Source organism: Pollachius pollachius (genome assembly GCF_949987615.1).
Source record: "Pollachius pollachius genome assembly, chromosome: 3".
Taxonomy (NCBI): Eukaryota; Metazoa; Chordata; class Actinopteri; order Gadiformes; family Gadidae; genus Pollachius; species Pollachius pollachius.
Window position 1 is genome coordinate 6639898 of NC_136936.1, and position 16512 is coordinate 6656409.

Here is a 16512-nt window from a genome sequence, read left to right on the forward strand (position 1 = left end):
GTAAAAAAAAAAAATCACCAGCAACCCAAACTTTTGAGTAGTGTTTAAAGAAAAAGATGAACACACTGGAAAAGCACGAGCATGGTTGTTGATGAAGAGAACTCCAATGATATCTTACTACTATAATAGCAGGCCTGTCGCACCAGTTACTCAAGTTACTCATGTGCGCATGTGCCAAGCAGCCTGCAGCTCACACACACACAGCACGCGCGAACGCATACATACACCGCAAGCACACACACAGGCCTACACACCGCATACACACACCGCACACACACGCACATGCGCACGAACATACATGGAAACGCACACACACACACACAAACAAACACACGCACACGTGCACACACAGAACGTCAAGACAAAGGCAGCGACACATACACAGAAACGCACACACATGCACGCACACACACAAGCACACACCGTACGTCAAGACAAAGGCAGCAACACACTCGCCGAGCTAAGACGTTATGTTTTCAAACATAACGGCTCCGCCATCGACACGCACGCAGGTAAGAACGCACACACACACGCACACACCGCAGCGACACTCGCCCAGGTAAGATGTTATGTTTTTAAACATAACTGCTCCGCCATCGACGCGCGCGCCCAGGTAAGAACACACACGCACGCGCACACACTGCAGTGACACTCACCCAGGTAAGATGTTATGTTTTTCAACATAACTGCTCCGCCATCGACGCACGCGCCCAGGTAAGAACACACACGCACACACCGCAGCGACACACTAGCCCAGGTAAGACGTTATGTTTTTAACCATAACGGCTCCGCCGTCGACAAACTCTCCCAGGTAACACATTCTGTCTATAGACTGTAGAAATTGCGATAAAATAAGGGAAGTGACAATTTCTAACCTCGACAAGCAACGGCGGGGCGTTCATTTTGTCATATAAAAACTGTTAAATTCAACATTGCACCGACCGGCATATCAACACATAAGTCACGTGATCTTAAAGAGACAGTGTCCCTATAACACAGAACGAAAACATGTCAATAACACAGTATGGTGAATTATGTCTATAGAGTCCACGACAAGACTACACTTTGTTGCTGAATTTTAATATTACTTTTCCTCCTCGAGCCTCCCGAAATGTCTTTACACTTTGTTCCTCAAACTTAATATCACTCTCCCCCTTGAGCCTCCCCAAATGTCTTGCAATATTGATATCCCCCCTCCCCCCTGCGGACTGTTTTGGTTGTTTTATTTTTCTTGTGTTTTGTGTGTATGCTATGAGTGACTGTATGCTACTGCTTCCTGTCTTGGCCAGGACACTGGAAGAGATGTTTAATCTCAACGATGATTATTATTTTCAACTAACCAATAGTAGTTGCCTTACATTTGAAAATGTCAATGCACTTTTCAGCCCTGAATAACAGTAAAAGCTATTTAATAATTGATTTGCATGCATAGCATACTACACATTCCATTGAACAGTTACCCCTGTTACCATAAATTGACTAATTTTATAATGTAATCAAATGCTCACACACTACCTGCTTTCAGACACACGTGTAAGTCCTGATATTCTCCTGATGGGCCGTATGTGTGAACAACATATCCTGAACTTTGTACCCTGAAAATCTCCTGAATAATACCCCTGAGGCAGGGGCGTAGGAATGAGTTTAACATTGGGGGGACACATATCGGAAACCTGACAGATCCGGTATAATTTTTAGGTGGGACAAATGCGCCTGTCTCCGATATTGGAGGGGACACGTCCCCTCCGTCCCCCCCGGTTCCTACGCCCTTGCCCTGAGGTAGTATTTTTTCCATGGGAAATGTAAATTAACTTATATGTGAATGAGAAGTGGGCGTATTGATGAGGCTTCTGCATGTCATTTAGTGGTCCCCTAAATGATAATCAGCCTGTTGCCTTTTGTTCGCTGAATGGTTAAAAAATATTTAAATGTTGGCACTGCTTTTAAGAGTAATTTTTGGTGAATGAATGTTATACGGTGTAAAATTATAGGCAAATTGTTATTATATTATGCACTCAGAAATTTGTTACATTATCGACTGGGGTATCCACATTATTGCTATTGGTTTAATTACAACTAGAGGCGCGAAAACTCTAGTTAAAATAATAGCAGGGTTCTCTAAAAAGTAGGAGGTTCAGTAAACACAACTCTTGATCCTTAATAAAGACATCTGAACCAGGGATCAAGAGGGACGATCAGCAGTAAAGGAACCTGTGTATCTTGCAGGCTACCCTCATTCTTCAGAGAGGAGGCTATGCCGGACAGCGGCACTCCACTGCGAGTCAGTGTCCAAATAAGGTGGCCACTGAGAGCAAAAACTGGAAGAGATAATAATAATGATTGAACTTGGTTAATTAGCTAGCGTGATACATCTAGTAGATACATTAAGGAGTCATTAAGGAGCAGACAGGGGTTTGACACCTTGCAGAAGGATGTCTATAGGTAGGCTGCGGACATTGGGGATGCAAAACAGAACCTCCCTGGTGGGAGTTGAAAGGTCACCATCTGTAAATTCAGTATCATCGCTGTAGCTATGTCCAAATGGGTAGCCTCCCCCCCCACCCTGTTCTTTTGGTTTTGTATTTCTCTCGTGGGTCTCCCTGGTTCTTGTATGATTATAAAACAACAGTCCCGGAGAACTGCATGTGCAGAACATAAATGTACTGAACATGCATAGGCAGTATCAATTACAGTTGATGACAGAAGTACTTTTCAAGGTAACAGGTAAGATACCTAAAGGTTAGCAATGAATATCGAGCTGTTTGAGGTGTTAACTGAAATGCATCATTTTTATTAAAGGGAAAAAATCTTGTCAGGAAAATGTAATACTTTGACAATTAAAACCATACAACAATGAAAATAAATGATACCCCGGGTCACTGGAATATGGAGCTGACGATGGAATCTTTAGATATACCGCCTGACTACATTTACCCTGCTTTTGTTTTTGGGACCCTTACATATGTAATGATTCTGTTTTGTAATATATTAGTGATTACAACAATTGTCTTCACAAAGAGTTTGCATTCCCCCATGTTCATCTTGCTGTTAAACCTGCCTATACTGGACATAATGGGAGCCACTGCTCTTTTCCCTCAGCTGTTACACAGTATAGTGTCAAATGACCGCTCTATTTCCTACCCTGGGTGTTTTCTCCAGGCTCTGTTGATTCACATCTATGGTTCAGGGAACTTCTTATTCTTAACTGCGATGGCCTATGACCGTTATATTGCTATATGCTTGCCCCTTCGGTACCACTCTCTAATGACGTCAAATATTTTGATAAGAATCATCGTAGTTGTTTGGTTATTTGACATCTTTATTATGGCAGTGCTATTTGGTATATCTACACGGTTCAAATTTTGTATGAATAATATAGTAGATGTATTCTGCAACAATCCCTCTTTAGTGAAACTAATCTGTGAAGACAGTAGCGTAAATAATTACTATGGGTTATTCACTATCATATTAATTCAAGGTGGATCACTGATTTTGGTTATATACACATACATCCAGATCTTGTTGACTTGTGTGACGACAAAGCAGTCAGATGCTAGGGGGAAAGCTCTCCAAACATGTGGAACACATCTGATTGTTTTCGTATTTTTACAGATCAATTGTTGCATTGTTTTAATGTCTCATAGATTTGAGAGTGTGTCCCCATACTTGAGAAGGGCTCTAGGTGTATCAGGTATTGTATATCCCCCAGTGCTTAATCCACTTATTTATGGATTCAAAACCCAGGAACTCAGGCGAAATATAATCCGTATTTTAAGAAGATCATGTTTTGCCCATGTTAAGCACTAACTTTATATTTTTGGGGATCACACTGTGTTACTGTATACATACTTATTTACACACACTTGTACAGGTGTCACTATGTTTGTCTTGTTTTAATATAATCCAATGATAGGATTGTTTCCATAGTAGTTTGAAAACACATAACAGTATAACTCCTATTCTGACTATATTATAAGTTTAACATTATTAATGTGTTTATGGTCAGATACTTTCAATGTATATGGCCCGTGTATATTGTATGCTGAAATGAATGATATAAGAAAAATCATATGATTAGCATCTGCAAAAAATTTGTGTTGTAGCCGAAAAAAAACATATTTGCAAGAATGTTCTCCAATGCATACATTATTTTAAATCATACTTCAAACGATAATTTAAGAATGGTTGTACATATTATGTTAGTTGAATACTGGAGACATGTTACAATTTCTTGTAAGTAAGTGAAAAGTGTTAAAATACAATTAATACATTTAAATGGGATGTTGAATTATAAAATCACTCATGCTCAACATATGGGACAAGAATCTAGGCAATCTCTGTATAGTGTTTTTTTTGCCTCAAATTAAAGCATCGTAAGTTATAGACTCTCGACTTACTGCCACTGCCTCAGAGTGTCAGATAGTGCCTCCTATGGAACAAAGCACCCATACTGCTGGAAGTTATTGATGACCCTGGATTGTGATTTTGTTTCATCCAATTTCTCAAACAATACTACAAGAAGTAGCCTTAATGTAGACCAGCGCATTATAGCCAACTGCCCCAAAGTTACCTTGGTTCAAATCACACCAGCGGCAGCGCCTATACCACCTCAGGCAGCTGAAGAAAAGTAGAGTCTCTTAATATTTAATATTTTGAATGTTGCAGAATCTCTGCAGGTGCTGCTTTTTATTTCACTGCATTTCTTGTACACAGTATGCATGTGACCAATAAAACTCTTAAATCTTGCAAAATCATTTGCGTTTTTTCGCTATACTATACTGGCCCGGCTCGGCATGGTTCGACTCTGCCATTGACACAACGATACAAACTTTTATTGCCTCTTCAGTTTTATATTATGGCCTACCCTACAATCTGATTGATACGTTTAAGAGACATTTAATTTAATTTAATAATTGGGTTGTTTCAGACGGTCAGCGAATCACATAATGACAAGATGAGTTTAAGGTTCAATATTATTCCCTGTTTTTGCTTCCTAATCTCAATAGCTCACTGAGAGCTGATTTATTTCAGAATAGTCCTGTTTATGTATTGAACAATGTTTAACAGATAGTTCCCTGAGTGACAAACAATGTCCTTGATATCAGGAAATAAATCTTATAGTGTGAAATATTTCCGATGGCCAGTCTTTAAACAAAGCCTAATCTGAAAGAAATCTGTCCTATTTCAACAAGCAATATTTTCATCCATCGATTTACTATTGAGTAATTTAGCTGATGCTTTTATCCAAATCCACTTACAGTGAATTCAGATACATGTCAGGGGCAGGCAGGGGTTCACCATTTTGCAGAAGGATGTCTACAGCTGCGGATATTAGGGATTGAACCCAGAACCTCTCTCATGGGAATTGAACCAATCTGACCATCTGTCAATTCAGTTTCATAACAGTTTCATCTGACTTCAGTTCAACCACCCTGTCTGTTGATTTTGTATTTCTCTCTTGGGTCTCCCTGGATTTTACATGATTATAAAATAACTGTCCTGGAGCACTGCATGGGCAGAACACAAATGTACTGAACATGCATGGTATCAATTACAGTGTAACAGGTAAGGTTCCAAGAGGTTAGCAATGAATACTGAATTCCTTGAAGTATTGACTGAGATGCTTTGTTTTTATTAAAGGAAAAAATCTCTCCAGGAAAATGCAATACTTTGACAACTAAAACAATACAATCATGAAAATAAATGATACCCCTGGTCATTGGACAATGGAGCTGACGATGGAATCATTAAATATACCGCCTGGCTTCATTTACCCTGCTTTTGTTTTTGGGACCCTTACATATGTATTGATTCTGTTTTGTAATATAATACTGCTTTCAACAATTGTCTTCACAAAGAGTTTGCATTCACCCATGTTCATCTTGCTGTTAAACCTGCCTATACTGGACGTAATGGGAGCCACTGCTCTTTTCCCTCAGCTGTTACACAGTATAGTGTCAAATGACCGCTCTATTTCCTACCCTGGGTGTTTTCTCCAGGCTCTGTTGATTCACATCTATGCAACAGGGAACTTCTTAATCTTAACTGCGATGGCCTACGACAGATATATTGCTATATGCTTGCCTCTTAGGTACCACTCTCTAATGACGTCCAATATTTTGATAAGAATCATCGTAGGCGTTTGGTTATTTGACATCTTTATTCTGGCAGTGCTATTTGGTATATCTACACGGTTCAAATTTTGTAAGAATAATATTGTGGATGTATTCTGCAACAATCCCTCTTTATTGAAACTAGTCTGTGGAGACAGTAGCGCAAATAACTACTATGGGTTATTCACTATCATATTAATTCAAGGTGGATCACTGATCATAGTTACATACACATACATCCAGATCTTGGTGACCTGTTTGAAGACTAAGCAATCAGATGCGAGAGGGAAAGCGCTCCAAACATGTGGAACACATCTGATTGTTTTCTTATTATTAGAGATCAACGCTCTCATCACTTTGCTGTCTCACAGATTTGAGAGCGTGTCCCCGCACCTTAGGAGGGCCATCGGTTTATCAATAATTGTATTTCCCCCAGTACTCAATCCACTTATATATGGGTTAAACACAAAAGAGCTTCAGAAAAACATGATTAAACTCATTAAAAGGGCTAGGTTAACTTAAAAATAACGAACTGAACCAGTTACAATTCCAATGCACCTTTTTTTCATTCAATTTAAATATATTCATGGTCTTTTATAATTTGACTTCTAGGATGCAAACGTAAAAGTACACACAAATATCTTTTCTGTTATGGTTTATTCGCATAGGTACAACAGGAGACACATACACATACAATTTGTCTGATGCATTTCATTATAGTATTTATAGCTCATGCAAATTTACAAAAAACTTTCCAAATGTATTATTCATTAATTGTAATATGAATGTTAACTTGAACATATAGTATGATATTTTTGATTGATTTTGATTTGTTCATGTTTTTAGAACTAGGATTAAACAGATAATAAACATATTTTAAAGGCAGTTTAAAGGCAAATACTCTGGTTAATGTTTGTTATAATTGTCCTAAGATAAATATGTATTCCATATTAAACGTTTTAACCTAAATAGAAGGATTTGGGAGTCTGTGTATGTCAGTTGTTTCGTTGTCATTGAGAACAGTATTGAATAAGTGAGTCTTAATCCCGTTCTCCTGGGTGGCAGGCAGGCCGGTTTCTATTCAGCCATCAAGCAAATGAACCCAAAGTCTTAAATATGTTTTTCTTCAAGTTAGGTTCAACAAGAACTACATAGATGTTAGGTTACTGGATTTGATTCTGCCTGTGTATTTAAAAATGCAAATTCAAAGCATGCAATTTGTTCTTATGGGAATTACTGGGGAGAAGGAAAAATAAAGTTACAAATAAAGTAGTAATTGAACTTGATGCGATGAGAGAAGGAATCATTAGTCTTGTTTATAAAAAAATACACTTCTTCAGTCGACCTCATGATTTCGAGACAGTAATAGCTGTAAATAAAACAGAGTAACAACTGGAGGGAAATATCAATAGTAGGCTACGCCAACTATCCAATGTGATGTATACTTGCTGTGTTGTTGAATACCATAAATTAAGTATTGTCTGTTGAAGCTATGGATATGTGACTAAGATTAGTCATGTCCACCTAATCAGAAATTTTGGAACCAGGGGAAACCGGTGATTGATCTTGTGACTCTCTTCGCAAATTAGCTAAGAGAGTTAACGGTTAATAAATTGTGGAGATCAGCCAGGGAAGAGCCAGAAGTGAGCCCAGCGTTATCAGGGTACTACAACTCCCGTGCCTCATACACTGCATGGCTATGGTTGTTGCATGTATTTTCACACAGCGACAGTACAAGGGAATAAGACACCATATACCCCGTGGACATAAGTGCCTCGATGCAGGTGTTGCTCTAGCCGACCCCACTTGTCACCGAGGTGCCACCCCCCCCCCAGGTGGGCTATTAGTCCAAACAGTCCGATAGCCACGGCTTTGATCGCCACAATAAACTAGCTGGCAGATCTGAGTCCTAGTCACGTCAAGTCTTTCTGGGCTCAAGTCCGATGGTCAATAGTGAAATGTAACACTGATAAAAAAAACAGACATTACTACATTGGCAATCAGAGTGGCAGATTTCAAATGAAACAGTTTTTTGGAGTAATGAAATGATTAAATAGGCAATTAATAAGAGATTGTTTGACATATTGTTGTGTGGAACACGGTTATTGATTGCAATTAAGTGAGAGAATGGCCAAATTAATCCAGACGTTGTAAGTAATGCTGAAGCAAAACATCCTCAGAACAAGGGCCTGAAGTAGGGTTAGTAAATTTTTTTACTATTCGACTGTAGCAATTGTCTAGACCCAAGCGCTGCTGGCTAGCTAGCAAATTACTTTGTTTGCAAGCTGGCTTCATACATCTAGCATTAAATTAAAGTAAAATGTAGGTGGAAGGTATTGTTTCCAAAAATGTATTAGCTTATGTTTATATTACATTTTGCTTTCAATTAGGTGCTTACAATTTTATCTTGGCTATGAGTTGGTTTAGTTTTGTTACAATACTATAAAACAGCAAAGCACGCTGTGTTAGGTCATCTCTTGGGTGTCGCTGCCAATTGAATGCCCATGAAAGAGCTGCCCATTTGAGATGCAAATACATTCATTCAATCAATCAGTCAATGTATTATTTAAAGTGCAGTCTCACCATCGAAATGGTCTCAGAACACTTCTAGATAAAAAAACAACATCAACACATTGATAAAAACATAAAGTTTTAAAACAAATAATACTTTGGGACAAGAACAATAATGACTTAAGACAACAACAACAGATTACACTCCATAGTGCCATTAAATCTAGGTTGCCATTCAACCTAGATTTAAAAGCATCCACAGACCCTGCTTCCCTAAAATGTTGGGGTAGGTTATTCCATAAATATGGGGCACGGTAGGCAAATGCTCTCTTACCAACAGATTTTTCGGTAGTTTGGATGACCAAAAGACCATCGTCAGCAGAGCGAAGGGGGCGTGCAGGTGGATATAAGTGGAGAAGCTCAGACAAGTACAAAGGTGGCAGTCCATTTAGTGCCTTATATGTTAAGGCCACTATTGGAAGCCAATGTAAGGAAATCTGTACAGGTGTTATATGGTCAATTCTTTTACTTTTTGTCACAATCCTTGCTGCCAGAAGACCAGAAAAAAGGGCATGGCAATTATCAAGTCTTGAAGAGACAAATGAGTGGATAAGTGTCTCGGAATCACGCAATGACAACAATGATCTGATTATTGCTATGTTGCTCAAGTGGTAAAATTTATGTACCAGCCCATTATAGCCAACTGCCCCAAAGTTAGCTTGGTTCAAATCACACCAGCGGCAGAGCCTATACCACCTCACGCAGCTGAAGAAATTCAGAGTCTCCCTTGGGATCCTCAGATCCTTCTATTCTTGAGCTTTGGAGAGAATCGTGACAAGCAACCAGAGGCGGGGTGGCCATCGGGACGTTCGGGAGGTTTCCCGGTGGGCCGGTCGACTTACGTGGGCCGCGGCAGTAATTCGGGCCGCTGGCACCCCCTAGCGGCCGCTGTGTAGTAGGTCACGCAAACGAGCAATTGCGAAATGCACGAGACCTCCGTCAGGATTCTTATCTTTTTTGGCCCGGCTCGGCACAGTTCGACTTTGCCGATGACACAACAATACAAACTTTATTGCCTCTTCAGTTTGATATTATAGCCTACCCTACAATCTGATTGAAACATTTAAGAGACATTTAATTTAATTTAATATTTGGGTTGTTTCAGACGGACAGCGAATCACATAATGGCTTGGTTGAGTTTTTATTCCCCTTTTTTGCTCCCTTATCTCAATAGCTCACTGAGAGCTGAATTATTTCAGAATAGTCCTGTTTATGTACTGAACGATGTTTAACAGAGAGTTCCCTCAGTGACCAACAATGTCCTTGATATCAGGAAATAAATCTTACAGTGTGGAATATTTCCGATGGCCAGTCTTTAAACAAAGCCTAATCTGAAAGAAATCTGTCCTATTTCAACAAGCTATGTTTTCAATAATGTATTTACTATAGAGTAATTTAGCAGATGCTTTTATCCAAATCCACTTCCAGTGAATTCAGATACATGTCAGGGGCAGGCAGGGGTTCACCATTTTGCAGAAGGATGTCTACAGCTGCGGATATTAGGGATTGAACCCAGAACCTCTCTCATGGGAATTGAACCAATCTGACCATCTGTCAATTCAGTTTCATAACAGTTTCATCTGACTTCAGTTCAACCACCCTGTCTGTTGATTTTGTATTTCTCTCTTGGGTCTCCCTGGATTTTACATGATTATAAAATAACTGTCCTGGAGCACTGCATGGGCAGAAGACAAATGTACTGAACATGCATGGGCCGTATCAATTACAGTTAATGACAGAAATGCTATCAAGTGTTACAGGTAAGATACCAAGAGCTTAGCAATGAATATCGAACTCCTTGAAGTATTGACTGAGATGTTTTATTTTTTATTAAAGGAAAAAATCTCTCCAGGAAAATGCAATACTTTGACAACTAAAACAATACAATCATGAAAATAAATGATACCCCTGGTCATTGGACAATGGAGCTGACGATGGAATCATTAAATATACCGCCTGGCTTCATTTACCCTGCTTTTGTTTTTGGGACCCTTACATATGTAATGATTCTTTTTTGTAATATATTAGTGTTTACAACAATTGTCTTCACAAAGAGTTTGCATTCCCCCATGTTCATCTTGCTGTTAAACCTGCCTATACTGGACGTAATGGGAGCCACTGCTCTTTTCCCTCAGCTGTTACACAGTATAGTGTCGAATGACCGCTCTATTTCCTACCCTGGGTGTTTTCTCCAGGCTCTGTTGCTTCACATCTATGCTTCAGGGAACTTCTTATTCTTAACGGCAATGGCCTATGACAGATATATTGCTATATGCTTGCCTCTTAGGTACCACTCTCTCATGACGTCCAATATTTTGATAAGAATCATCGTAGGCGTTTGGTTATTTGACATCTTTATGCTGGCAGTGCTATTTGGTATATCTACACGGTTCAAATTTTGTAAGAATAATATTGTGGATGTTTTATGCAACAATCCCTCTTTGGTGAAACTAGTCTGTGGAGACAGTAGTGTAAATAACTACTATGGGTTATTCACTATCATATTAGTCCAAGGTGGATCACTGTTATTAGTGATATTCACATACATCCAGATCTTGGTGACCTGTGTGAAGACTAAGCAATCAGGTGCGAGAGGGAGAGCTCTCCAAACATGTGGAACACATCTGATTGTTTTCTTATTATTGGAGATCAACGCTCTCATCGCGTTGCTGGCTCACAGATTTGAGAGCGTGTCCCCGCACCTTAGGAGGGCCATTGGTTTATCAATAATTGTATTTCCCCCAGTACTCAATCCACTTATATATGGGTTAAACACAAAAGAACTTCAGAAAAACATGATTAAACTCATTAAAAGTGCTAGGTTAACTTAAAAACAACTAACTAAACCTGTTACAATTCTAATGCACTTTTTTATTTTTTTATTTAACTATATCAAGTGAAGATTATGCATGAAAGGTGACTCAGCCTTTCTTAATGTTTCTGGAAATATTTTAATTTAGTTTAGAAGTGATTAAGAAATGATTGATTCGTACTCATGGTCTTTTCTAATTTGACTTCTAGGATGCAAACATAAAAGTACATAGAAACATCTTTTCTGGTATGGTTCATTCGCATAGGTACAACAGGAGACACATACACATACACAATTTGTCTGATGCATTTCATTATAGTATTTATAGCTCATGCAAATTTGCAAAAAACTTTCCAAATGTATTATTCATTAATTGTAATATGAATGTTAACTTGAACATATATACTATGACATTTTTGAGTGATTTTGATTTGTTCATGTTTTTAGAATTAGGATTATACTGATAATTACAATTCTGTTTAAAGGCAAATATTCTGTTTAATGTTTGTAATAATTGTCCTAATAAAAATATGCATTCCATATTAAACGTTTTAACCTAAATAGAAGGATTTGGGAGTCTGTGTATGTCAGTTGTTTCGTTATCATTGAGAACAGTATTGAATAAGTGAGTCTTAATCCCGTTCTCCTGGATGGCAGGGAGGCCGGTTTCTATTCAGCCATCAAGCAAATGAACCCAAAGACTTAAATATGTTTTTCTTCAAGTTAGGTTCAACAAGAACTACATCGATGTTAGGTCACTGGATTTGATTCTGCCTGTGTATTTAAAAATGAAAATTCAAAGCATGTAATTTGTTTTTATGGGAATTACTGGGGAGAAGAAAGAAAAATGGGAAGAAAAAAAAAGTTACAAATCAAAGAGTAATTCAACCTGATGAGATGAAAGAAGGTATTATTAGAGTATTGTTTGCTATAATACACTTTTTCAGTTGACCTCATGATTACGTCACAGTGTTAGATGTAGGTAAAAGAGAGGTACAACTGGAGGGAAATATCAATAGTAGGCTACGCCAACTATCCAATGTGATGAAGGTGAGAATATGTGACTAAGATTAGTCATGTCCACCTAATCAGAAATTGTGGAACCAGGGGAAACCAGTGATTGATCTTGTGACTCTCTTCGCAAATTAGCTAATTAGTTAGAGCTAATGGTTTTTATATTGTTGCGATCAGCCAGGGAAGAACCAGAAGTGAGCCCAGCGTTATCAGGGTACTAGAACTCCCGTGCCTCATACACCACACGGCTACGGGTGTTGCATTTATTTTCACACAGCAACCAAGCAAGTGAATAATAACATAATATAACAATAATATAATAATAAGACACCATATACCCCGTGGACATAAGTGCCTCGATGCAGGTGTTTCTCTAGCCGACCCCACTTGTCACCGAGGTCCCACCCCCCCTAGGTGGGCTATTAGTCCAAACAGTCCGATAGCTACGGCTTTGATCGCCACAATAAACTAGCTGGCAGATCTGAGTCCAAGTCACGTCAAGTCTTTCTGGGCTCAAGTCCGATGGTCAATAGTGAAATGTAACGCTGATAAAAAAAAAACGGACATTACTACATTGGCAATCAGAGTGGCAGATTTCAAATAAAACAGTTTTTTGGATTAATGAAATGGTTAAATGGGCAATTAATAAGAGATTGTTTGACTTATTGTTGTGTGGAACACGGTTATTGATTGCAATTTAGTGAGAGGATGGTCAAATTAATCCAGACAATGTCAGTAATGCATAAGCAAAACATCCTCAGAGCAAGGGTCTGAAGTAAACTTTGGTCATCAGCCACTCAGGGGGAAACGACATGGGACAAAGTTTTTTTTTCTTCATACATCTAGCATTAAAGTAAAGTAAAATTTAGGAGGATAATAATCCAAATTTAGGTGGTAATGTTTCCAAAAATTTTAGCTTATGTTTTTATTACATTTTGTTTTCAATTAGGTCCTTACAATTTCATCTGGGCTATGAGTTAGTTTAGCTTTGTTACAATTCTATAAAACAGCAAAGCATGCTGTGTTACGTCATCTCTTGGGTGTCCATGCCAATTGTGTGCCTATAAAAGAGCTGCTCATTTGCAATGCAAATACATTGTAGGGTTATCTATTCGTAGATGACACGTAGAGATACACACTAACAGGTAAGATACCAATAAAAGTTAGAAAAGATTTAGTAAGATTCATCTAGAACTGTGTTTGATGGAACCACATGTTAGATTTAATTTGGAGTAATTCTTAACATTTTTAACTTCTCATTATTTTTCCAGGATAACTTAACATTTAATCATGAACTTAAATGATACTCTTGGTTACTGGAAAATGGAACTGAAGCTGGAATCATTAAACCTAGAAACTGGCAACATTTATCCTGCTTTTATTTTTGGAACCCTTGCATATTTAATTACTATTTTCTCTAATATGTTAGTGTTAACAACGATTGTCTTAACAAAGAGTTTGCATAAGCCCATGTTCCTCCTGCTGTTAAACCTACCAATAATGGACATGATTGGAGCTACTGCTTTTCTACCACAGCTTGTAACCAGCATTGTTTCCAACAACCGCGCTATTTCCTACCCTGGTTGTTTTCTCCAGGCTCTGTCTATTCACATCTATGGTACAGGAAACTTAATGTTTCTAAGTGCGATGGCTTATGACAGGTATATCGCTATATGCATGCCTCTTCGGTACAATGCTATCATGACCTCAAATATTTTAATAAGAATCATCACTATTATTTGGTTGGTTACCATCTCTTTGATGGGCATCCTTTTAGCTCTTTTTGCACGGTTCAAAATTTGTAGGAATAGAGTAGTAGATGTATTCTGCAATAATCCCTCTTTGGTAAAACTGGTCTGTGAAGACAGCAGCGTAAATAACTACTATGGTTTATTCACTATCATATTAATCCAAGGTGGATCACTATTAATAGTTATATACACATACATCCAGATATTGTTGACTTGTGCTATCACTAAGCAGTCAGATGCTAGGGGGAAGGCTCTCCAAACATGTGGAACACATCTGATTGTTTTTATATTTTTAGAGGTTAACACTGCAATCAGTTTAATCTCTCACAGGTTTGAAAGTGTGTCCCCATACCTGAGGAGAGCCCTAGGTGTATCCGTTGTTGTATTTCCCCCAGTACTCAATCCACTTGTATATGGATTTAAAACCCAGGAACTCAGGCGGAATATAATCCGTCTATTTAGAAGATCATGTTTTTCCCAATAATTGAACAAATACAATTTCATTGTTAATTTGTCATTAATTTTGTAATTTTGACCCCCTTTGGTGAGGGAAAGGGGGTCTGGCATTTGATATGCAACAGCTTGCCGAGAGGTTGTATTCTTTTGTGTGACTTTTTGTACTTTTGACACTGTAAATAAACCGGCACCATTTTTTGCAACCTTCAACTCTCTGAGCTGACTCCTGCTTTTTGACCTACTGACTCCTTGGTTGCGTCCTGTCCCACATGCGAGTTGGGGGTTCAGTACCTCTATCTTACAGCTAGCTACACAATTGTTATATTTTTTTAAGAAGATGAATGTAAATAATGTATCAAATTACAGTATGGGAAAGTGTATAAATGCATGTTTTTAATACAAATTTCAATATTAAATTAAACATTTTATTAAAAATCTCTGCTTAGTTGTTTATTTTGCCTCAAATTTAAGAATTGTATATGGATTTAAAACCCAGGATCTCAAGTGGTATATAATCTGTCTCTTTAGAAGATCATGTTTTTCCCAATAATTGAACAAATACGTTTTCATTGTTAACTTGTCATTCATTTTTTACATAAAATATACTTATGTATACGTTCTGTACATGTTGTAGCCGTTTAAATAAAATGGATATTGCAAGAATGTACTATATTCCATGCATCATTTCAACCATACTTTAATTTATATTTAGTATTGGATGTATATATATTGTAATTTGAATGCTAGCTACACAATTGCTATATTTTTTTAAGAAGATAAATGTGAATAATGTATCAAATTACATTATGGGAAAGTGTGTAAATGCATGTTTTTAATACAAATTTCAATATTAAATGATACATTTTATCAAAAATCTCTGTTCAGTTGTAATTTTGCCTCAAATTTAAGAATTGTAAGTTAAAGTTATAGCCCTGGTCGACCTAACTGTCTGCCACTGCCTCAGAGTGTGACATAGTGCCCCCACTGAGGCAAAGCTGACAGTTGCTGAGAGGAGCTGGAGTAGCAGAAAACATTGAATGGCTTTAACATTGAAAGCCATTCAATGTGAATGAAATAAAGGTTAAATAAAAAGTTCAAAAGGGTTATTAACCCTTTTGAACTTTTTATTTAACCTTTATTTCATTAGGGATTCTCATTGAGATCAGAATCTCTTTTGCAAGAGAGCCCTAAAAGTAACTATTAAGTAGAGAGTAGTAGTTGAGACACAGATGCATCAACCAAATCATTTCAAAGGTAGCAAGAAAGCGACAATTTCAATTAGTTGAGTATGAGTACTTTCTATATTCTTAGTTATTTTTCTAACCCTATATATACAGTGGGGCAAAAAAGTATTTAGTCAGCCACCAATTGTGCAAGTTCTCCCACTTAAAAAGACGAGAGAGGCCTGTAATTTTCATCATAGGTAGACCTCAGCTATGAGAGACAAAATGAAAAAAAATCCAGAAAATCACATTGTCTGATTTTTTAAGAATTTATTTGCAAATTATGGTGGAAAATAAGTATTTGGTCACCTACAAACCAGCAAGATTTCTGGCTGTCATAGACCTGTAACTTCTTCTTTAAGAGGCTCCTCTGTCCTCCACTCGTTACCTGTATTAATGGCACCTGTTTGAACTCCTTATCAGTATAAAAGACACCTGTCCACAACCTCAAACAGTCACACTCCAAACTTCACTATGGCCAAGACCAAAGAGCTGTCAAAGGACACCAGAAACACAATTGTAGACCTGCACCAGGCTGGGAAGTCTGAATCTGCAATAGGTAAGCAGCTTGG

At 37.9% G+C, this 16512-nt stretch overlaps 4 protein-coding genes across 4 annotated transcripts; all 4 read left to right on the forward strand.

The window, feature by feature from the left end:
- Positions 1–2853: 2853 nt before the first annotated feature.
- Positions 2854–3807, forward strand: LOC307073232 (olfactory receptor 56A4-like; the record flags this gene model as incomplete). Its single annotated transcript, XM_079732936.1, has 1 exon — positions 2854–3807. The coding sequence occupies one exon, from the start codon at positions 2854–2856 to the stop codon at positions 3805–3807; it is 954 nt and encodes a 317-aa protein (XP_079589062.1).
- Positions 3808–5693: 1886 nt separating this feature from the next.
- Positions 5694–6635, forward strand: LOC307073233 (olfactory receptor 56A4-like; the record flags this gene model as incomplete). The annotated part of the gene is made up of 1 exon (XM_079732937.1): positions 5694–6635. One exon carries the CDS (start codon positions 5694–5696, stop codon positions 6633–6635), a length of 942 nt encoding a protein of 313 aa, XP_079589063.1.
- Positions 6636–10573: 3938 nt separating this feature from the next.
- On the forward strand, positions 10574–11515 carry LOC307073234 (olfactory receptor 56A4-like; the record flags this gene model as incomplete). The annotated part of the gene is made up of 1 exon (XM_079732938.1): positions 10574–11515. The coding sequence occupies one exon, from the start codon at positions 10574–10576 to the stop codon at positions 11513–11515; it is 942 nt and encodes a 313-aa protein (XP_079589064.1).
- A 2285-nt stretch (positions 11516–13800) lies between these two features.
- Positions 13801–14745, forward strand: LOC307073235 (olfactory receptor 52E4-like; the record flags this gene model as incomplete). The annotated part of the gene is made up of 1 exon (XM_079732939.1): positions 13801–14745. The coding sequence occupies one exon, from the start codon at positions 13801–13803 to the stop codon at positions 14743–14745; it is 945 nt and encodes a 314-aa protein (XP_079589065.1).
- Positions 14746–16512: the final 1767 nt, after the last annotated feature.